Source organism: Urocampus carinirostris, chromosome 2 (genome assembly GCF_059441175.1).
Source record: "Urocampus carinirostris isolate Australia breed hairy pipefish chromosome 2, RoL_Ucar_1.0, whole genome shotgun sequence".
Lineage (NCBI taxonomy): Eukaryota > Metazoa > Chordata > Actinopteri > Syngnathiformes > Syngnathidae > Urocampus > Urocampus carinirostris.
In genome coordinates this window covers 34,259,873-34,284,525 of record NC_142350.1, presented here as the reverse complement: position 1 = coordinate 34,284,525, position 24,653 = coordinate 34,259,873, and the positions used below count along the sequence as shown (strand labels likewise).

Sequence of the window (24,653 nt, the reverse complement as noted above, 5' to 3'; positions counted from 1 at the left end):
ATTCATGCATTTGTTACCTCCCGTCTCGATTACTGTAATGCACTACTCTCCGGTCTCCCGAAGTCCAGAATCAAGTCTCTTCAGCTAGTACAAAATGCCGCAGCGAGGCTTTTAACTAGGACAAAAAAGTACGATCACATAACACCGATTTTGGCTAACTTGCACTGGCTCCCAGTTAGCCAAAGATGTGACTTCAAGGTTCTCTTAGTATTGTACAAAATCATACATGGACTTGCTCCCTCTTATCTTTCAGATCTGATCTGCCCCTATGTCCCGGTCCGAAGCCTACGATCTGAGAGTGCCGGTCTTCTGGTGATCCCGAGAGCAAAGAAGTGTTCTGCTGGTTCGAGAGCGTTTTCCATCCGGGCACCGGTGCTGTGGAATGCTCTTCCCCCTGAGATCCGATCTACAACCTCAGTGGAAATGTTTAAATCTAAACTTAAAACTCACTTCTACTCCATTGCATATGAATAATAACCTACTCTTCTTGTCGGCTGAAAAATAGTCTGTGTAACATAGTGTTCTAATCTGTGAAGCCCTTAGAGACTTATTGTGATTAAGGGCTATACAAATAAAAATGACTTGACTTGACTTGACTATAAAGAGGTTCAGAAAGCGCATATAAACATTTATTTGAGCGTGCTGAAAGAAAGTAGTTTTCTTCTCTAGTTCTTTCCGTGTTTGTTGAATTTCGGGTGATGAGAATGTTGGTCGAATCAAATGCTGAAGATAAACTACATCTCGAAAAGTCTTGTAATGGAAGAAAATTCCGGAGACCATTGTGATATAGACAAAGGCTACAGTCTGGCAAATGTGTGTGAGTGACATTTGAAGCTAGCTTTTTGTTTTTCATCGTTTGATCAATATCCTGCTATCAGTTTTTTTGACAGTTCTGTGGTTTTCCATCGATAATGGATGTCAATCCTGCTATCAGCCATTTCGACAGTTCACCCCAGCACTGCTGTTGTATTGTGGTTGATGGACTTATTGACCTGAGCCACTCTTGCGGCTCGCATATAACTATAAATATATATGGCTAAAGTTGATGTATTTCTTTGTATAGTCCAGTCTTCAAGCTCTAGACCCCGCAACATATATGCCAAAATGTGTTTCTATTTCAATCAAAGCGTTAGCTGAACAACACGGTTGTTGCACCACTAACTATTTAAGGGTGTTTAACGTTTGGTATTTATTTGTTTACAGAATAACTGTGTGTTTCTTTCTTGACCACTGTAGGTGGTAACAAAGTTTATCATAAATACAATGTGGGAAACTTAGATTTAATAGCATGGACTCACCAAGTAACACTCAAAATGTCATCCAAGCCACAGCTTAATTGAATGTTTTATGAAAAGATTTATTTATGGCAACTCACATTTTATTATCAATATGTAAAAATAAACAAATGTTCTCAGCAAAGCTTCATCTTTGGGATTTCCTTTCTTAGGGCCCGGTCACACAGCCGTTTTTTTTTGCCCGTGGTTGCCCGCGATGGAAAATGCGCAAAATTGGCCAACCCGCTGTTCATCGGTGGTATGCCCGCAAAACAGACGCCGGCGACTGTTCTGCTTCCTCATCGCGTCATTTCCGCGTCATTTTCTCGTGTGGACCACGGGTATAAAAGCTCCCGAGCCGGTGTTGTGCCCAAATCCGACTCCTACGCAAACAGGTGCTCAAAGTTTTGAGCAGCTCAAAACTTTTTCGCGCGGCCATACGCGCGTGAATTTCCAATCGCGTGTTAAGCACTGCTGTATCTTGTCTGTATGGCGATCTCAAAGCGTTCAATAGCATCCGCCTCACAGGCAGAAATTTCTGGCCGTGATTCAGCCGCAAACGGCTGTGTGCCCGGGCCCTTAGTAATAGAAAAGCACCATGGTATGCCCATGTTAATGTATTTTCTGCTTTGACGATTGTAGACGTCAAAGATCCGACTGGGCTAAAAGTGACAAAGGATGGACAGTCTTAAGTAGAAAGCTTAAAAGCTGATGCTCCTTCTGTGGGAATCGAACCGGTTGATGAATCTTTTATAGCCTCTGTATGTAATTTTCAAAGAGTCTCTCTCAAGGTCGTTTTTCTTAGGGTAGGTGTTCTCCACGACAGGTTTGACATAGTCCTTTGCTGGCATCCGTGGACTGTCTTTGACCTTCTCCTTACTGCTGTTTTGTTTCTCCGATATTGAGTTTTCCGAAATAGGAATTGACTTTGTACTTCTGATGTTGTACTGATACAACTTTTCCCTGAAAGCACTACACGTGTTCTGAGATTTCCTGAAAAGGATCATGTAGCACTTAGGGAGAAAATGGCAACCTATGATGCCATAGTTTGAGATGAGGATGACCACCATTTCTACAGCTGGCAGGTACACTCCATTTGTTGTCACGTAAATGGGTATAAAAATCAACCAAGATATGATGTAAAGTAACATGCTGAAGGTAATGAATTTGGCATCATTATACCTTTGCGGCAATTTCCGCCCTATGAAGGCACAGACGAAGCAAACAAAAGCTAAAAGTGCGATGTACCCCAGCATCAATCCAAAGGCTAAATAAGATCCTTCATGGCAGTTTTCCAGGAGAGTTCTGGGCTGCAAAACAATGTTTTTATAAGGGCTTTTCAGAGCCAGCCAGCAGATGCAAATGGTAACTTGCACAGCAACACACGCTAACACAATCAAGAGGCACTGGTAGAATTTCCGCAGCGCTCCCTGCATGTCGATATTTAACTGAAAGGCTAGAAGGATCTTCAGGGATTTCACCAGGATGCAGGACACGCAGACAGTGAAGCTGATGCCGTAGAGAATCTGCCTGGCTTCACACTGGAGCGAGACCGGCTTGCCCACGAAGAGCACAACGCTGATGAAACTCACGACCAGGGAGTAGAGGATAGCCTGGCTCAACGGTCCCCCGGCAGCTCTCACCACAGGAGTGTCCCGGTGGTGGAAGAACAACGCCGACACCATCAGGACCAGGAGAATCCCCAGAGCGGAGAACACTAGCAGAACGATGGCCAAGGGGTTCTTCCACTTGAAGTAAATACGAGTCTTGGCCAAGCATGTTGCGCTTCCCTTCGGAGACCACTCCATGTTTTTATCACAACTCAAACATTGGTCCATATCTGAAAAGAGAAACAAGTGGATACAAGATTAATACCAGTAAAAGATATGTCAGACCATCTGCATTTTCTTCTCATTGTTCAACGAAAATCATTCTATACACATACTCATTATTTTTAACATCTTTGAATTCATTGACTTAGTAGTAACTTGAAAGGATACAGATAAATTAAATTTTTATGAAAGTAAAACAAAAACACAATATAGTTAAGAAGTTTGTGTCATTTTTAATATTGGACACCTGAAATTTAGATCACATTGGATGTTAGTTTCATTTTTTGACTATTATGCAATTTTGCAGTTCAGTGGTCTGCGAAGGGTTTTTAAAACATTGGAGTTTTTTTTACAATCCTCTCCTGTTCTCCTTGCAAATTCAAAATGTATTGATGTCTTACATCCTTTTTTTGATGGTCTACTAAACTACAAGTATAAACCAAGGGCCATGCAGGCAACATATGACCCCTAAGAACACCCAAGTAGCCCAAGGACTGGTTTTGAAAAAAGCTCATCAGTGTTAGGTCATTGTGAATTTCCAGGAAGTTTGATTCCTATCTGCCATGATGTTTTAGTGGTTAACTGAGCATATTTTATTCCCTACCTCAAATAATGACATGGTAATAACACGATAAGTTGATATTTTTGTAATGCATATCAAACTCATAGCCTTTCGAACCTATCAGTATCTAAAAATTAGCTCAAAAAGGTTGGTGAACCCTGCTATAAATGTATCAATACTGAATTTGAAAATAAAACCATCGTTTTTATTGCACATTTTGGCATTAACAGGCTATGCTATCCTGTCCACTCAAGGTGTACGTTTACAATGACATTTGAAAGCTGAAATTCTAATAAAACAGCTCATTTAATAAATTACAAAGAATTTGCTCCTTTAAGTAATATCACTTTGACTGTGATTATGCCTTTAAACAGCATAGATCTTGCTGCTAAATGTTATTGCGTTATTTTTTTGATGGGGACCACATCTCATCTTATTGTGATTTTGTTCGTATTATTTTCATTTTCTTGCCATAATACCCACGAAAAAGGAAAAAGTGAAAAACAATGACAATAAAGATAGATTCAAGGAAGGAAATGATGCGACATTAAAAAAAATGCTTATGAGTATCTGCCATTGGAATGATCCTGGAAAGTACAAAAAATGGTTTAAAAATGTTGTATTTTAAGGTTTTTATCAGCATAATATTATTTATGATTATCGTCAATATCTACAGAATAAAATTATTGGCAATGTTTAGGTACCTGCAGTTATTAATATTTTTGGCATAGATTTATTTTAGTATGTGGCTATTTTAAAGCAGTTTTAGAGTGTTGCTTATATGCTTGTATATGTATGTATGAATGTATATACTGTAGCCAAATCCCCCTAGTGGGATATGGCTAGAGTCAAAAACACACTCCCATTGTTGACACTTTCTTGGAGATAGATATGGAGTCGGGGATTCCCAACCCAACCTATGTGTCGCAACACCTGTGGTTGGGAGCCAAAGGTGACTAATGCCGAGCACCAAGCAGAGAGGCAAAGGGCACCAATGTTGTAAGTCTTAGGTATGACTCGGCCGAGGCCCGAAACGACAACCTTCAAGTCTCGGGAGGAGCGCCCTACCCTAAAACCACCGAGCTAGTAAAGTAATACATACGGTACTTAAATTAGTTTGTATCTTGCCGGTCATTTTGTTGTTGAAAAAAATGTGACTATATTCTATTATCTCTGCTTTGGAGTGCAGAATATTTTAATTCAATACATTTGTGCTAACGTTTTCTTATTTTGGGTCGCAGCTTGTCATTAGGGTGTAATGGTGCGTCCTGAAACCAGACCAGTTGGGAAAAACTGCTCCAGGGGACAGAATAGCTATCGATTTTCACAAGGTTGCTGGAGCACCATGTCGCACCCCGGGCCCTTTTACACTGTAGAAAACCCATTGTTATGTTTCTTTGCCATTTATGCTTCACACATGCAGAGAAGCCAAAATTGAAATCATGACAACATTTCGATTGATTGTCCAGCTGTCGTTTAGGCCAAGGGCGTAGGTTTGGCCTGAGCATTGGTCGGGACGTAATATCAGTGGCGACAAAACAATGATTGCTCGATATTGGCTGGGACACCTTCCCTCCGTCCATGCCAAATCTATGCCTTTAGTTCAAGCAAATCAAAAGGATGACATGTGAAGGTGTTCAACTGTGACTTCCCAGGTAATGCATAACCTCTTTCCAAAGAGCACACTTGTCAACTTGAGCCTGACAATCTCTAATCCTTGATTTGGCGTCGAGAGTTGCCCTACTTAATCGGAGACTCGAACAAAACAGCACAAAACAACCGGATCTCCGTAAGCAATGATGAATAGTGATCCTAAGCATTTGTAAGGCAGAAACTAAAGGTGTAATTAAGGAAAATAAAATAAATGGCAGAGCATGTGGCGTGGAGAGGGCAGAGGACAAGTTAAAGGGACTGTGTACATTATTTATAATAATAATAATCATCATGATAATAATAACCCCCCAAAATGCATGAACTATTATATAAAAAGCGGATGTTTCTTAATTCCCATAGGATGACAAATTTGTATTTACGGTACTTCACATAACATGAGGCTTGCCTAGAGGGAGATGACATATCTTGCTGCTATGGCACCTACATATTTTGTTGTTGCCTTTTTTATTTTTTATTTATTTCTCTTTATTTTTTTTTCCTTTTTATCTTTCTTTTTCTACTTTTTGTCTTTTTTTTTCATTTTCTTCCTGTTTTTGTCTTTTTTACCTTTGTTTTCTCCTTTCTTATTTTTTTCCCTTTCTTTGCAAAAGGCTGGACAAAAAAAGATAAATAAAACAGTGCGGTTTGGTCTTTTTGAGTGTCCATTATTTGTAATAGTCTTACTCCCTTTTGCCGGCATTACACAATACAATGACATATAGTGGTCAAACAATACACCCTGTCTCTTTAAGACAGCAAGGAAGAGAGGAGACTGTGATAACAAGACAAGGATTGGACACAATGCCTTAAACCAAATATTAGAACTGGTGAGGGAACATACTGTAACCCTGGATAGTGTGATGACTGTCAGAGGGATAAAAAGGTGGAGCAGAGGGAGGAGATGAAAAAGGACCTGATAGAAGAAGGAATAAAGAGAATATCGCTAAAAGGATTTCTGGACTCGGATAATGGGCCTTAACAAAGGATACAATTTCTAAGGAGTATGGGGCTTTTTACTGGAATTTAGTGAGTGAAACAGAGCCAAATATTTGTAATAATAGGGGACAGTAATGCACCAAAGTGATGGATCCCAATGACAAGGTGCAAGGAGGGATGCCGCATTGCTCAACCCACAAAACGGAAGGCATGATCTCAGGTGAATGCAGTCAGGTAGCTTTTATCACAGCCCTTCAATTCACAAACAAGCTATTAATGTGCGTCAAACGTGTGCAGCCTTTGCTTAGGCCGGCAAGTTTGTCTGGTCCTTGACTCAAATATAATTATTGCAAATTATTTCTAGATGAAGTTTCCACAAGCTTTCGCCTTTGCTACTCAAGTCAAAATCAAGTCACATTTATTTGTTAATCACAAAATGTCTCAAAGGACTGCACAGGTTACAATCACAACATCCCCTGATCTTGGGTGATTCCTATTTTCATTACTCTTTTGATGCTATGCCAGTTTATACCATGCAAGCTAAATAACAAGGGTGAAAACATTGAAATAAGACAAATAATATTGTTTATGATTAAGATATTCTTATCCAGATATATATACACATATATTTGCATACCACCGTTCAAAATGTGGGGGTCATTTAGAAATGTCTATTCTTGGATGAGAGCAAAGTTTTAAGGATTTCACCAGGTGAATATTTTGACATTGTTTGAGGTTGTCCTGTAATTTGTTCGGAAGTTTACTCCACATACAGACACACAAATACTCACCGATTGGATCTTAAAGTTACTACAACCCCAAAAGTTTGAACTTTCTTTTTGTGTGAATATTTTTTGGGATGTTCTCAAGCAGTGCATCTTTGTTCACTTTAAATAGTAGTTGTGAAGTGGAAAACGACACTACATCAAACAGTTATTGATATGGACTGAAGAAATAACATATTGGTGTTGTCACAGTATCCTTCCTTGTATAGAAGTCTTTTTGCACCTTAAAGGGAATGAACTTTTGTAATTATCGCACAATACGTTAAATATTGAAAAACTATGGAACAAGATAACAAATACAATGCATTATAGCTTAAAAAGAATGCGGCCTTGTTAATAATTGAAAAGCTTAGATTTTATGTGTCTAATGTGTGTTTTCCAATCCTAATTACTCGCTATTATAATTCTTAAAAAAATAATTTCTGATATATTGTCAATGGCAACAGCATCCTTTTTGAGTGCCAGGTTGAGATTTGCCGTGTGAATACCGACAGTTACCACTTTGAGTTTTTTTAAATTTAAAGATAATTTATTTATTTCCATTCATGTTTTTGGGTTAATTAATCACTATTAATTATATAACTATTGTTGGAGTATAAAAATGTTACTGTTGTCTGCAAATATGACTAATTTTAATCGTTATGCCGGTCTGTAGTTTGTAAATATGTTTTTTTACATTGGTATAACCTTTGCTATTTTCATTTTGTTTGGAAATTTACCCGATACAAATGATAGATTACATATTTAGGTTAATGGTTTCACAATGCTATGTATACCATGCTTAACTAATACCATATCCGTGTCAAAACAATCGGTGGACGTTTTATTTGTACAGTTGTTTACCATGTCTAATATCTCTGATTCCTTTACTCCACACAAAAACATGGTATTTGAATTTGTTTTTATCAGTGACTCGAATTGTTTACTTACAGTACTGCACTCTGGGATATTTGCAGCTAGCTTCCGTCCAACATTTACAGAAAAAAAACTATTACAATTCTACACAGTTTGATTTAAATGTAATTGTCACTGTTCTTGTCAATGAAATTGTATGGATATTCATTACTTTAATACCCTTTATTATGGTATTTAATATTCCCCAAATACCTTTAATATCGTTTTGTACTCATGCAATGAATTAGTACAATATAATTCTTACTAGCTCTTGATTTGCCTGTCAATTTGTTTTTATATGTTTTATAATGCGGATTCTGCTTCCTTGGTTCTTAGTTTAAGGAATTATCTATACAAAGTGTTTTCTTCTTGCAAGCATTGTGTAAACCCTTAGTTATCTATGGCTGTTTTACTGATTTTTTGTTAATATTAATTTGTCTTATTGGACAATTTTATTATACTATGCACTGAATATTTCCCCAAAACCAAACGCCACTATCAACACCAGTTTACCGTATATAGTATTTCAGTTTTGTTTAATTAAGTCTTCATAAAGTGATTTCATTGTCTCTTTAGTTCTTACTCGTTTGTAAAGTCAAGTCATGTTTATTTGTCCTTAATCACAAGGAGTCTAAAAGGGCTGCACAGACCACAGATTATTGCACACCACAGATTATGACACCATCCCCTGATCCAAAACGTACGTGAGGGCAAGAAAAAACTCAAAAACCTCAATATATTTGACAGCAGTAGAGCATAGAGTATGCTCTACTCTATTATTTTTACTCATGTTTTGCCAAAGTATCGGATTCGAGACTGTATCAGTAAATACAAAAAGTAAATTATATCATTTTTATTGTATTGGACTTAAAAATGAGTGCTACAAAGCAAGGAAGAAACCAAACTACGGAGACTCAAACCGCACCATTTTTCTTCAATTTTTTTTTGCTGAGCCTTTTACCACGGTTTTGTTTTTTGGTCGTACCCATAGCAGCGTAGCAGCAAGATGGCGGGAGATTATGTCATCTGCCACTAGGTGAGGCTCATGTTATGTAAAATGAATGCAAATTTCGCGTTTGAAAGAATGCATGTTCATATAAAATTCTATGTATTTTTGCTTTTTGTTGTAATCAATATCGTTTTTTTATTTGTTTTTTTTTTAGGATTCAAGGTTTTTGTTTTACCACTAAAGAAAAACCATGGTGCCGCTGGAAAATACTTGAGGCTTGACCTTTAACGAAATATTTCTTCTATTGTATTGTACATTATGCAAAACAGTAGAACTGCATATTGCACTACAGTGTTATGACACGTCTCATTAAAAAAATGATCCAAGAAGAACTATTAACAAGGCGCCTGTGTGTATTGTGATAATTAGCTGTGAGATGTTGGCAGGTGAAATCAAAATGATGTGGAGCGTGGGCAGCATATTTGCACCGTTGGGGCGGAAACTCGCCTGTATCGTTGGAGAAGTAGTTTTCCGTACAGTTCATGCACTCGTAACAACAAGTGTGTTGACCTTCCGTCGTTTTCTTGAACTCGCCTGGCAGGCAACTGTTGGAGCATTTTGACACTATATGCTGCAGAGAAAGAGAAAACATATCAGTATTCGATGATTATACATGTTATGTGTCAAATTCAAGGCCCACGGGCCACATCCGGCCCCCGAAAACGTTTCCTTCAGCCCCAGAAATGATCTTGTATCGTTTGCATTATTATTCATCAGGAATGATTTTGTATTTGTTTTCACTCTAGGTTACTTCTCCTTGCACTTTTTTTTTTGTATTAGATTAGTGAATGATGAAAGATTGCTATTTTTTTTAAGGGATTTTAGCCTACTTTTGCTACTAACATTCATTCGTGCATGGCACGGATGGTGCTTGAATAATACAGGCTTCTTTAATTTGATGTTCTTGTAATGGGGATTTTTAAATTAAGGGAATTTATCTTTCATGCCTGTTGAAAATTAGATATTACTGACAGAGCCATAAGAAATCTGGAGAATAATTGTTAGTTTTAAATTAGGTTCACAGGTCTATATGTGTATTCCATTAGTCCGGTCTTCAGTTTGTAGCCAATTTTTTCATTTGGCTCGCCGTCCATTTGACTTCGCGAATGCTTTCATTCAATTTTTTCTGTGTTTAGTGATTTTTTTGTTTTACTTTTTTAAGAGCAAGTACACAAACATGGCAGCACAACACAGTTTTATGAAGTTTTATTTTGATTTGGGTTTAAGACCCAGGGAGATAGTCCTATCTTTGAGTGACATAGTACAGTATTTCGACTTTGTCTCCATTCAGAAAGAAAGCCTGCTCAGATATACTTAAAAAAGGACAATATAACAATAAATAAATTAAACAAAGCTCCTTAAAACATTTATAATTTAAACAGGAGTGAAAGCATCATTCTTCTGTACGATCATCCGTTCTGTATAAACATTAGTAGAAAAAAAAACAATGTTTGATTAGAAATTACTTCTTAAATGTTCAGACCAGAATAACCCATTTGCCAGTCTCTATTGTTTCATAGTCAGCACGAGCTTTTGAGTAGATGGAAAATTTCTATCATTGATTCCACTATTTAGCAAAATTTTAAACTAATGATTTTGAAACAATCAATGTATGAAATTAATTTCATTAGTTGCCAATTGATAAGTTTATGCTGCTTGTTTCCGTTTTTAACATAGGACACCTGAAAACATTGCATAGGGTTCCAGTTTGTTATTTTGACAATTATTGCTCACTGTTCGTTATTTTGACAATTGTGCACTGTTTACATCATTGCTACTATCTGACAATAATATTGCTGTTCTTTAATTCCCAAACCCAGATTTGGGTTCTGTAATTTAGGATATTTCATGAAAAGAAAGAGCTCATAAGAGGACCTTTAGAACAAATTTGGATTATGGCATTGTGAGGGTTTTTGGACAGTCCTCTCCTGTTCTTGTCACGTGGATTACCAGAACAGAGCAGGGGACCCCAGAGCGTTCGTTACAAGTCTTTTATTTGGGGAAAGAGTAAGGGTTAGCGGGAAACACGATGACCGTCGAACTCAGCAGCAACGTCGTGAAGACAACTTCGGACGACGTAGCCAATCGTAGCGTGGACGGAAGCAGGTTGAGTTTACCGGGACTGAAGAGAAGATCGTAGCTTGGGACGGAAGCAGGTCGGATCGGAGGCAGGCAGGCAGGCAGGCAGGCAGGCAGAATCAGGTAAACAAGGCACAGGTAATCGGGAGCGTCATACGGGGTACAGATGTGAATCCTCCGACAAGGAGTTCTCCGCGTAACGCGTTTAAAAGGGGAGCATTGACCAATCAGGAAGCACATTCCAGCGCGCCACATGATTACCCCAGGTGACTCCACTTGGGTAATCATGACAGTTCTTGCAAGTTCAAAATTCATGGATGTACTCGCTCCTTATTTTGAGTGTCAACTAAAGTAGTGATTTTCAACCACTGTGCCGCGGCACACTAGATCGTCAAGTGTGCTGTGAGAAATTATCCAATGTCACTTTTTAAAATGTCGAATATTTATAAAACATTTATGAATCATTTTCTGCAAATATTATGCCATTTTCAAGTGTCTGTGCTGTAAAAACTGGGGTTATTATATTGTAATTAAACATACTGTTCAGTTTCATTTTATAACATTTTTGGTTAGTGGTGTACCGCAAAAATTTTCCAATGTAAGAAACAGGCCCTGACTCAAAAAAGGTTGAAAAACACTGGACTAAAGAATAAACGTATCACCTAAGAAACATAATGCCTAATATGAAAAGTTGCAAGTATTTAATTTGTGTATTTTGTGGTAACAAACTATTGCCGGAGCTCTTCACCTATTGGTTGATCAGAGATGAAGTATTATTTCAGATTTAACATCACACAACCTTTCCAAAAGACCAACACACTATGTGTTTGTATATACAACGTGTAATATGGTGGTAGCAGGATGAGGGCCTCACCTGCAATTCCCGAAAACAATCTTTGGTGATGTTCTTGGCGGGGATGAAGCTGTTGGTTTGCGTACTGAACTCGGCCACAATGTCGTGGAAATCAATTTTGCCGTTCCGTACTCGCCAAATGGTGACGTCGTAACCTTGGTTACAGTCGCCGTGGTGGTCAAATGCGTGTTTTTTCCCATGGCTGTCAAATTCATGCAACCGAAGAGCTTCCAATACCTGCGGAGAAATTAAAAAAAAAACATACGATGCATTACACCAGTGTTTTTTTACCAGTGTAACATGAGACCTTTTCTAGTGCGCTGCAGGAAATTTACATAATTTTCCGCCTTCAAGCTACTACAGGTACCATAAACCTTGCTTGATCGCCAAATCCCTCAAGCGTGTGGAGAACAGAAGAAAACGGTGAGCTGCCCTGTTCTCCAACACATGCCCTCTAAATACAATACTGCGCAGTGACTTTTAAAAACATTCAAGATTCCCTTCTAGAGGAGAAATTAGTAGATATATTATTTCAATAATTACGACATACTCCAAATGTTTCAACATTTTTACCCGTAAATCAAATTATTAGGGTTATGAAGTTTTCTGTAATCCTCGAGCAATGATGAAAATACATATCAATTTTGCTCGTTACTGTGGCAACTGCACAACAATTGTTTACAGTTTGTTCTGTGGGTCTTTATCATAAAGTGCCCAAACAGTGAACATACATTTTTTAATGAGTTTCAATATAAAGGATTCCTCAGCGACGTACAGCCAAAACGTGGACTGTTGGCATGATACCTTGGCTGTAAACTGTAGTCTAAACTGTGCCCGTTATATACTGGACTGAACAGCCCATATCGCCAGTGTTACTTTGGCTATGCGCGCACCAAACCTCACTTTGAGCTTATCAGAATTGGAACGCTACAGAGGAAATTTGCACGAGAAGCATTTTACCCGCGAGTCATAGATTCCCGACTTCGGCTCCATAGTATAGGTGCCCTAGCGCTGTTGTCTAGAAATATAGAACTCACATTTTACGTGACACAGAAGTAAATATGTGATCGTCCTATCTGACTCCTCGGTAGTCACCATTTTAAATGGTCACGTTATCCAGAAAACTTAGAGTCGATTTTATACAGCACAGCTTTTTTTTTCACGGCACTTTTTCTGTTGGCTAGCAGTCAAATACATTTATTTCGCTAATTGACAAAAATATAATTGAGGAAATTCAACATATATTACTTTCAGTTTCTGTTTGAAGGAGCTGTAGGGAATTTAGAACTGTTTTACCCGCAGCCCCATCTCCTGGCTTGTTTTGTCATTGCAGCCTCTTTCAAGTACATGCATTTCTTATTATCTCTTCCTTTTCATCTTTGTTGGGATTTGTGTTGGCGTTTGAACTGTACTTGAAAAGACCTTTACTTACTGTCACCATTTTCATCTTACACAAAAAATAGTATAAAAAATGTGGGGACGAGCAGAAAATTACTGTCCATCCCACCCCCATCCTTCCATTCCTCATTTGTAACATGTTCTGCACCAAACAACTTTGCTAAAAGTAAGATAAAAGCAGATAGGCTTACTCAAAAAATATAAAGGCTCTTTGAAACCAGTTGGGCATTTTTTAATACATACTTAATAATGTAAAATTCTGTATTCTACTTTCAACTTTTAAGGGCACCCCAGTTTTAACTCACTCCACAACACAATCACATTTAAATATATTTGTTGAATATAAGGTGTTTTTTTCATGTAAATGTCGACCACGTGCAAAGTTTTATTTTTCTTTCCTTTTTATCAGCCATATCATGTGATCTATTGTTTGGCTTCAACTTGACATCTTGTTTATTTAAAAAGTCCATTTTAGATTTTAGTAACAGGGAAATAAAGAATAAACATAAGGTGACATGTTTACCTTTATCTAATCACAAAAGCTGCATATCATTTCATCACTTCCCCTTAATCCGCACGTTCAACTATTTCAAGTATTTTAATCTCGTTCATTTCAAATTCCCCTATTCTTCTTTCAGTTCCTGGCAGCAACCAGGAAGTTTTTTTAATTACATCTTGACAGCCGATTTATAGATTTGGGTGAGTGGCTCGAATGTATTGGAGCAATATTAAGAAATCGTTTTTAGTAGTGTTTTGTTGTAAATGGGTTCAATAGCATTGGGTACTTGAAGACACTTCGAAGGGTAGAGGGAATTTTAAATCCTTTTCTGCGCTCCTGAAAACAAAAAATACTAAAAAAAAAACTGTTCCATTTGGAAAATAATTTTGCTCCTATTATACTGTGTATTATTTTTCTCTTTTTGGTACATTTTGCACTCATTTTAATTGAAATATAGCAGTAAATTCCAAAAATGGGAAAAAAATATGTTATGACTTGTATCTTCCATCCATCCATTTTCTTTCGCTTATCAGGGGTCGGGTCGCGGGAGCAGCAGCCTCAGCAGGGAAGCCCGGACCTCTATATCCCCAGCCACTTAGTCCAGCTAATCCAGCGAGATCACGAGGTGTTCCCAGGCCAGCCTAGAGACATAGGCTGCGTCCCATTCTTCTCACTTTCACTCGCTATTTGCCCTAGTCACTCGGTTTTGCGCATTCACGTGAAAATGGGATGTGTCCCAATACTCTCAAGACCGAGGGAGAAGTGCCCTCAACCCATGACATAACCACTTCAGATCGAGGCAGGTCAATACCTCACTTGGAGCGAAGTGACTACCCAGAAGGCTTTGCGAATTCTCAATATCAACAAACATGGCTGGAAAGGAACCGCACAAATGTAAGTAGTTTTCCACAACTACGCATGTATTTGCAACAAAATATATTGAGATATCTTGGTTAGACATAAATGCAATAGAAAATCGCATTTTCGTGTTAAAACATGAACATTGCACGAATCTACCGAGGGGCCGCAAAAAAAAAAAATCTTCACACTCCAAACCGTAGAGTAGGATAACTGCAGAAAATCACGGTTCAGCCTTGCAAGTCCCGTCCAATTTCTTAGAGGACAATCTTCACTTTGCACTCCACTCACTGAGGGGACTTCCCTATGAAGGGACCTCACTGGAGGGTTCTCAGGGCCAAGTGAGAGGAATGGGATTGGGCCATAGTCTTTCCAGCGTGTCCTGGGTCATCCCCGGGGCCTCCTGCCAGTGAGACATACCCGGAAGACTTCCCGGGTAAGGCGTCCAGGAGGCATCCTTATCAGATGCCCAAGCCACCTCAAATGGCTCCTGTCAATGTGGAGGAGCAGCGGATTTATACGGATGACCGAGCTTGTCACCTTATATCCAAGGGAAAGCCCAGCCACCCTGCAGAGGAAACTCATTTCAGCTGCTTGTATCCTGGATCTTGTTCTTTTGGTCAGGACCCACAGTTCATGACCATAGTCGAGGGTAGGAACGTAGATGGACCGACAAATCGAGAGCTTTGCTTTTCGTCTCAGTTGTATTTTTCCCAAATTTCGAATTTGTTGTATTTGCTTTTCTTGTTTCTCTATGTTTGACTTGCTTTTGTGGTAGTTTACCATTATATAGTAATTTGTCAAAATCAAAACAATTATGAGATGATTTTTACCTTTGTATTTGTCGTTTAACTAAATGTCAATTTTTTTAAGATTCGTTTTAAGCATTATTTTTCTCCTATTATAATTTTTGCTTTTCTTAGTTCACTATGTTTATATTGTTTTTGTGGTATTTACATTTTTTATTTACTTTCCTTATGTTATTTTTTTTTCATGACTTTTTAACACTCATTTTGTTTTTTATTTTGTTGTCTTTTATTTACTATCATTTTTTAAACTTGCTTCTCTCATTTCATTACTATCAACTTGCTTTTGTAATGTTTTGCCATTTTCAAATTCCTTTTTCTGTTATTACAGTATGGGTTTTTCTTCTAAAGTAAAATAAGAAAACCAATACCGAGTGTTTTGTTTTCAAGAAAAGTTGCCGCTTCAGTAAAATCCGAAATATAACGTGAAAATAATCTGATAATTTAGAAATAGAATTGTCTTTATTCCATTTATGTTTTTTCCTAAACCTTTTCCCCCAAAATAGAAATTAATAAAATGAGGAGAATGATTATTCCTTGTCTTATTTTTGACAGGATAAATTTCATTTTTTTAAGGAATGTATTCAAAATGAAAAAAAAAAGACTCAATTCACCAGTATTGCCCAATTGTCTAACCACCAATCGTCCCGCATCTAGGATCCGACCGACAAAATGATAAAAAAAATGTTCATAGATAAGAGAAAACAGGATACGATAAGACAAAACTTCCTGAAAAGAAATGGTAAATTTGTATACGTCAGAGTGAAGGATAAACAAGGGCGGGCTAAAAAAGAAGAGTAAAATACTTGAAATACTTAAAGGTGCAGCATTATGGAAAAGTGATGAAATGAGATAGCTGCACTTGTATTTATTCTTTATTTCCTGGTTACTCAAATCCACATGTTTGTTTGAAATAACCAAAGCTCGTAGATTAAGAAATATCATCTTGAAATTAAAATGATCATAATATATTGCTCTTTTTAAACTTATTTTCTAGGAAAACCATACATTTTATTTTTTCTTCGCAACTCACCCCTTGTGCTGTGGGCTTAATGCTCGGTGTCAGGATGGGAAGAACCAAATCAAATGAATCTTTGGTGAATGCCAATGTGTTCTTGACTCTCGCCACCAGCCACTATTGGGATATATCTTTGGTATATAGATAGATACCTATATGTTGATTTATTTACAATGATGATAAGTTGTAATTCTTTTTTTACTCTATTAAAAGAACTTGGTTTCATAATCCAATTATTGTGCAAAGTGTTTAGACCTTATACTGTATGTCGAAATTAAGGCCCTCGGGCTACATCTGGCCGCTAAGAAGGTTTACTTCGGCCACAGAGATGAGCTTGATTCATTACTGTATCATACAACGAGAATCGTTATGTATTTATTTTACCTGTATATTACCCCCCATTTTTATTTATTTATTGTCGTGGATGATAGTAAAATCAAACTGATTTAAGCCCACTTTTGCTAAAATGTAAAAGTTACTGATGGTGCCAGAAAAATACCTTTTTTTTTAAATGTAATGCTCATGTAAAGAGGATTTTTATATATGTAAATGTGTCTTTTGTGCCTTTTGTTGAAAATTGCAGAATACTAACAGAGTCATAAAAAATATTTCTTTATTTATCTGATCATTTTGGAAATTTTTTGTTAGCTTTCCAGAAGGTTCAATTACATTCACTAGACTAGACTATATGTGTCATTTGAATATTTCGATCCCATGACGACATTTTTTGGAGCCCTTTCATTTGTGGTTTAGACTGTCAACGAGACGAGATCAAGGTATTTAGATTCAGGGTTTTTCCCGTCAGCCCTTTTTTCTTTCTATTTTCTCAATTGTTTTTCAAAGTTGTTTTAGAATTAATTGTAACCTTGTATTTGATGAGCAGAGGGGAAAATGTAAAATGTCAATCAATCAATCAAATATTTTTCTGTTCTTCCATCCATTGTCTTCCGCTTATCCGAGGTCGGGTCGCGGGGGCAGCAGCATTAAAAGGGAAGCCCAGACGTCCCTATCCCCAGCCACCTCCTCCAGCTCATCCGACGGGACCCCGAGGCGTTCCCAAGCCAGCCGAGAGACATAGTCTCTCCAACGTGTCCTGGGTCGCCCCCGGGGCCTCCTGCCGGTGGGACATTCCTGGAACACCTCCCGAGGGAGGCGTCCAGGAGGCATCCTTATCAGATGCCCGAACCACCTCAACTGGCTCCTCTCAACGCGGAGGAGCAGTGGCTCTACACAGAGTCCCTCCCGGATAACTGAGCTTCTCACCTTATCTCTAAGGGAGAACCTAGCCACCCTGCGGAGGAAACTCATTTCGGCCACTTGTATCCGGGATCGTGTTCTTTCGGTCATGACCCAAAGTTCATGACCATAGGTGAGGGTAGGAACGTAGATCGACCGGTAGATTTTTCTGTTCTTATATCAATTAAAAGAAGGTTAAGAACCACTTGACTCCACATACCTCCCACGGCTGCAGGTTCCCGGGTGTTTTGCAATCTTTGCTCTTGCAGTGGGAGGCGATAGCTTGAGCCACAGCAGCAACGGCCAGTTCCACGCTCAAGATAGTGGCCGGGTTCAAGTTTTCTTTGAGGGTCTTCACCACTTGTGATGCCACGTCTTTTCTCCCATTGAACATGGAGAACATTTCCTCAAGGAAGGTGTTGTTCCACTTGTTGTCATAGCCCGTCTCTTCCAGCCTGGTCAGGTAATCGTTGAAGGACGACAAGTCTCCGGTTTTGAAGTTGAAACCCACGACATGTCCCATGTCCTCCAATATTTGTCCGTCTTGAATATAGCCCGAAGTGGACCAGCTGTCACTGGCCAACCACACTCTTCTCATGAAATCCCTACTTTGTCCTCTTCTTTGAGTCTCAGTTTTCATTTCCTTGTAAACTTCAACCATGTGATCAGCTTTTGTGAAGGAAACGATGACCTGCGCTTTGGGATTTTGGAAGATGCTGTCTACGGTGTCCTCGATGGCCGTTTGCAGCATCGCACCCGTGCCGGTGTGAGGGATAATGGACCTGAACGCGATACATATCCCGTTTTGGGCCGCTTGAGCCGCAAAGCTCTCAAGCGCTGACCTTCCGTAATCGCCGTCTGAGACAACCATTCCCACCCAGGTCCAACCTTGGCGGTTGATGAGTTCCACCATGGCAGCTGTTTGGTACTTGTCATTGGGGACCGTCCTCAAGAAGCTGGGGAACCGTCTCTTGTCACTCAGAATCACGGCCGTCGATGAATAGCTTATCTGGAATGGCAAAAAGTTGCATTGTTCAATGTCAACAACAAATTTAAACTGGACATTTAAAAAAACACATACTGTACACATACACATACTCCCCTGAGAACTTCCGATCTCAAAAAGCTAACAAGGGTCGGGCCTGGTTAGTACTTGGATGGGGGACCTCCCGGGAATACATTTGGCGCACGCTCTGCTTGGACAGCACTGACTGTAAAGCAACCCCCCTCTCCCCCGGTACAGTCGTTGAAAATTACTAATTGTCCAAGCAATGTCACGTAATCATCTGCAGCCAGTGATGGCTTGGGGCTAGGTTGCGAGTCCTGACCACCGAACCACTGAGACTGATTCACCGAAGCCCTAGTGTTCGGTCCAACTCAGGTTAAGAACCACTGATTTAAAGGGAACATCATTTTTTTTCTTGTAGAAGGAACTGCAAACTTACCTGCGGAATCATGTCGATGGTCAGTTGGCGAGCAACCACAATAGACATTTCAGAAAAGGCGGAACCCAAGACGGCAACAAGCGGTTGCTGGCATGTGGGGGAAGCGTGTCCCATTGCGCATTTTGCCTGTTCCACAAAGTCTGCTGTGGCTCTAAGACCGGTGCTGATATCACTGCAGGAGTCTTGGATCCGGTAGCCCAAAGTGACATTGAGATCCTTTAGCAAAGGAGATTCGTTGACAATGTCGATGGCGTTGATCATCGCTAGCATCATTGCCAAGCTCTTAGCTGATAACCTGAGTGAAGAACAATAATTTTAATCACATCCTGCTTGATTGTATAGATATGCTCAATTGCAGTTAGTGCCGGTGCACATTAGTGTGCTGTGAAACTGTCCGGTGTGCCAAAGGAAATTGCCCGATTTTATATTTGCAAAAAAGTATGCAGCTGTTTAGTATCATATCAGTAGGTTGCACAGATTACTATTTTCTAAAATATATATTAGGTACATTAGGTATCACAGGAAATATATATTTAACAAGCAAAGTGACATTGCTGGGCTGTCAGTGGTCGGTAGCTGCAGTCTCCAATTTGGCCGCCAGAGAACGTTAGAGACCCCCACGAAAGCAAATCGCACAAAAAAACAGATGTTTATCGAATTTGTTGGTTTTTATTGAGGGTGCCTTGACACGAAACCTAGCTAAAGTAGTTTGGATAGATTTAGATAACTGATTTTGTTTCAAGATGCTATTTTTGATTGCACTGCAAAAAGAGGAAAATAAAGATAAAGTCAAAATCTTGCAAATAATTGTGATTCAAATTTTTTTTATTTGACAAAAAAAGTAAAAATGTAGAACCTACTAAAACGGTTTTGTTCCACAGGCAAATATATTTTATCCTTTTGAAAAAGCCTTCCTTGGGTCCCTTTCCTCACATGGTTGGTCTGTGCCTTTCCATAATTATATTTATTTTCTATTATTATTGAATTTGTTTTTATTTTTCTTAACTATTGTGTTTGTGTGTTAAGTGTTCAGAGTTGTTGGGTGGGCATAAAGGAGGTGATTTTATCGTCTTAGTGGACACTGAATGTTTTTATTACAACACTGAGTGGCAGTAACATTGGCTGAAAATTGTTTTACGAATAAATTTGATTTGATTTGGCTAAATTTAAGTATTATTTTCTTTATTCTTCTAGAAAAAAATGAAAATGTAGTACAACTTTAAAAACAACTTAAAATATAGTACTATACCAAATTACAGCAAAATTATAAACTAAAATGAATAACTTGTGTTACTTCCTGAGCCAAGGTGACCACAAAATTTACATGAAAACGGCGAGGGCAATTTGTTTTTTAAATATTTTTGAAGAAAAGTGTGCCTGAAGATTTGGGATAAAAAAATTGTGCAATGGCTCAAAAAGGTCCTGATGCACTGCTTTATTGGGTAGAGGTCAGTCCACTGGCTAGCTTTTGAAGATGACTTCATTTACTTGAAAAAGTTTGGGATTTTGTTTTTTATTTTTCTATTTTTGTCATTAAAGCGTGATGCAGAATTTAGCATACTGTAGATAAAGTATTTTCTCTCTCCACTGATTTTTTTTTTCTCATCTCAAATTCCAGATCACAAAGGAGGGCTTTTGGTCAAAGGAGGCATATTTACATTTGCTTATCAGTTTTTTCGTTATTATCATCATTATCATTATTATTATCAACATTATCATTATTATAACTATTACTTACATTTCTGTTCCGCTATCATTTTGTTGTTGTATCATTTGTTTCAGTAATTCCTCGTTTATCACGGGAGTTTGGTTCAAAAATCAACCCCTTTATAGGTGAAATCAGAAGTAGAAGGCATTAAGCATTAATTTGAAAAGTTGATAATAGATCATTTTAGCATGATATTACAATGACCCAGCACTGGTGAGCTATTTTCAGAAGGGGTATACAGGCACCTCAGCCATCCTTAGGGGGCACTCTGGTGTCCGCGGGCACAACGTTGAAGACACCTGTATACTTATTCTCTGCTCTTGAGGTAGCACAGAATATTTGGTTAACTTATTTTTTCTGATAATGTTTTCTGTAAGTATGCATTGAAAAAGAATAATACAATACCAGTAAATTAAATAAAGTAAACATTTTTGCACCTATTCTTGCTGATTTTATTTAATATTTAACAAAAATAAGGAAAAGGTTATGTACTGGCATTTTTTCTAAAAAGACGAGATAAAAAAATGCAGTACAACTCTAAAAGCAGGTAAAAATGCAGTCAAATTTAACATTACAGCAAAACTATTCACCAAAACGGTTAACCTCCATTACCTTCTGAGCCACAGAGGCCACAAATGATGAGAAAAACTCTCTATCATAATATATGGATGGTGTGCTTCAAAATTCTTGAATAAAAAGAATGTGCCTTGGCTCAAAAAAGGTTGAGAATACTAATATGTATAATTACAGTGTACAATCCACACGATACGATCATTAGTGCGATATTGCTTGGATAAAAAGCGAAAAATATACTGTTGATTTTGTCAATGTGATCATTTACTTAAAAAAAACAAAAGCATGAAACTGGCAAGGGGTATTCATTTTTAATGGTAGCTATGCCTCCAGATATTTTTAACGAAAAACTGTGCCTTGGATCCAAAAAGGTTGAAAAATACTACTCAATAAAATATACAATAAAATATATTATGCATTATAAAATAGAATATGTGTTCCACTACATTGTTATCAATGAGAATCAAGACAATTCAACTCAACTATTTGAGTTTCAGAATGAATTAAAATAAAGGTCAAAGGTTGAATGTTACAATTGACACCAAAATATTAGGTGTACTTACCCAACGCAGCTTTGATTCTGGGGCTCGAAGGAACTCTCATTTCTTTCCACTGTTTTATGGATGGGAAACATGCCTCCGATGATGACATCTCCCGGGGCTGTCACTCCCGGAGCTTTGCTCTCATATTCCGAGGCCCCCTGCCCCAAAAGCACACAACAAAAGGCCCCAAACAGATAGATTCCAGACGAAACCCGTGCCATGCTTGAGCTACTCCCGCCCTTCCTTTTCTGTGCGTCTTACCTGAGGCAGGCTAATGCTTTTCTTTTTAAGCATATTGCCGGGCCCAAAAATTAAAAAAACACACCCCTTCAATTTCGTCATTGTAGAATCTCTGTTCTCATTTCCTTCTGTGTAGGCCTCGCCCACTCTCACGCAAGGTGAGTAAATGGTCCTGCAACATATTTCTGGTTGGGCATAAACATATTTTCTTCAGAGGAGGACACATATTATTTAACATTTGACTCAGATTGGCTCTGGGGCCAGACTTTCTGATCACAAGCGTGCCAGATCAGTGAAAGAATTTCAACTCAAAATGTTTAGCTTTGTTTTTCAGTGTTGTGCTTAATCATTCAGGCTGTAGCCTACCCAACATCCATCCATCCATCAATCCATCCATTATCTGCACTGCTTATCATCAGTAGGCTCACAGGGGTGCTGGAGCCCATCCCAGCTATCTTCGGGCAGCGGGCAGGGAACACCCTGAACTGGTTGCCAGACAACTCAAACGTTCATTCACACCAAGGGACAATTTGTACCGGCCAATTATCCTGACATGCATGTTTTTGGAATGGGAGAGGAAACCGCAGTGCCCAGAGGAAACCCACGCATGCTCGGGGAGACATGCAAACCCCGCACAGGAAGGCTTGTAGCTGGATTTGATCCTATGACCTCAGAACTCATTAAGCACTCATCCGCCATGCCGTCGCGCCCACCCAACATATTATGATGAAATGGTTGTGACATTTTTCTCCATTTTACCTCTCGTATTAGTTTTATTTTCAGGTTTTGAACTTTGTTCGTTTTTGTGAAACACTGACACTAAAATGAAGACACAGCAGCCTGCCAACCCTGACCTTTATTTTGCTTAAACAATTAGAGAGTTTTTTATTTGGTCATTCTAATAATTCATTTGATATTGCCGGACTAGCAATAGAAGAACAGGAACTCAGAGATCTGGTCAAAGGCCTATACAAAGCATCAGTCCATTATGGGATGGAAATCAGCACAAAAAAGAAAACAAAAGTAATGACCAACCTTTAAGGTATCAATACAAACATCAACCACCAAGTGATTGAACCTCTCATCAAAGTTAAATATCTTGTAGCTGTTGTTGTGGATGGTGGATAATAACTAATGATAAGTATGGAGGCATCTGGTAAAGGTTGTGAGATAACGTTGTTGGAAGAGGTCACAAGCTGATATGCTGGGGGAGCCGGAGCAGACGACCTTCACGAGATATCTCAACTTTATTTGAGAACACTATAGAGGCGAATGTTGAACGTCTGGAACTTCGAATGTGTCCCAGTTGCAATAAAGAATGTTCCCTTTTTGTCATATCTCCTCTCTGCGTATGTTTTGGACCGACACCCAACGACGATCTTTCCAAAACTGTCATATCAGAAGAGGGATCAGAACCAGAAGTCATGGCCAGGATAGCTCAAACCACAGCTGCACTTTCCTGATTTAAGCCTATTTTTATGAAAGAAGAAATCAAAGAAAACAGTGGTGGTTACTTCATCTTTCTCTAGGCTTGCGAGACATGGACTCTCACAGCAACACTGAAAAAGAAAATCCAAGCCATGGAGTTGTGATGCTACAGAAAACTTCTAGGCATCACCTACATAGACCTCGTGACAAACAAAACAGCAGGCACATTGGACCCTATGAAGAAGTGTTGTCAGCTATGCGCAGAGTTGTATGTACGTGTCACAGGATCATCACGACTGGCCAAGAACATTCTTCAGGGCACAGTCCAATGGGGAAGGAGGAGAGGAAGACTAAAAGAGAATGGACAGCTGCCATATTTGCCACAACCCAAACTCAGAGTCAGGAACTGTCAACAGTAGAGAGCTGTCCAGATATGTGTCCTCAGTGGTGCCATGATGACACAGGCATTTATGGAATCTGTGAACTGTGAAAAATGACAGTATTGAAGATTTTGAAGGCACGGTGTGGGGTGGTTAGTGCGCAGCCAGACTGCGCATAGGTCCTGGGTTTAATTCCAGCTACCGCAGTCTCCACATGCAGAGTTTGCATGTTCTCCCCATGCCTGCTTGGGTTTCCTCCGGGCACTCTTGTTTCCTCCCATATTCCTGAAAACATGCATTTCAGGTTAATAGGCCAGTCTGAATTGTCCCTAGGTGTGAATGAGCGAGTGAGTTGTTCCCTGTGACTGGCTGGCAACCAGTTCAGGGTGCCTCTTGCCCAAAGATAGCTGGGATGGTTCCAGCACCCCCCTTGACCGTAGTAAGGATTAGTGATGCAAAAAATGGATGAACATTTAGCAAATCAAGGTTTGTATAAACCAAAGGTGGGCAAATCAGTCTTGCAGGGCTGCATGTCCTGCGTGTTTCTGGAGGTTTCTCTTCTTCAACTGTAATAATAATTATCCGATTTTTAGCAAGGCAGGAGCTTGTTAACGATCCTAGTGTGGGACCCTCGAGGACTGGGAT

At 38.9% G+C, this 24,653-nt stretch overlaps 1 protein-coding gene across 1 annotated transcript; it reads right to left on the bottom strand.

Moving 5' to 3' along the window:
• Positions 1-1,213: 1,213 nt before the first annotated feature.
• On the bottom strand, positions 1,214-22,194 carry gprc6a (G protein-coupled receptor, class C, group 6, member A). Its single transcript, XM_088327924.1, has 6 exons — positions 21,982-22,194; positions 19,138-19,432; positions 17,913-18,701; positions 11,899-12,114; positions 9,393-9,516; positions 1,214-3,114 (listed from the first exon to the last, which is right to left on the bottom strand). Exons 1-6 carry the CDS (start codon positions 22,179-22,181, stop codon positions 1,976-1,978), a joined length of 2,763 nt encoding a protein of 920 aa, XP_088184050.1. The 5' UTR covers positions 22,182-22,194; the 3' UTR covers positions 1,214-1,975.
• Between the last annotated feature and the right edge of the window lie 2,459 nt (positions 22,195-24,653).

Coding starts and splice junctions, on each gene's coding strand:
- gprc6a (XM_088327924.1), bottom strand. CDS start 22,181: ATGGCACGGGTTTCGTCTGGAATCTATCTGTTTGGGGCCTTTTGTTGT. Junction 18,702..19,137: donor CCATCGACATGATTCCGCAG/GTAAGTTTGCAG, acceptor TTGCCATTCCAG/ATAAGCTATTCATCGACGGC. Junction 12,115..17,912: donor GGAACCTGCAGCCGTGGGAG/GTATGTGGAGTC, acceptor ATTTCTCCGCAG/GTATTGGAAGCTCTTCGGTT.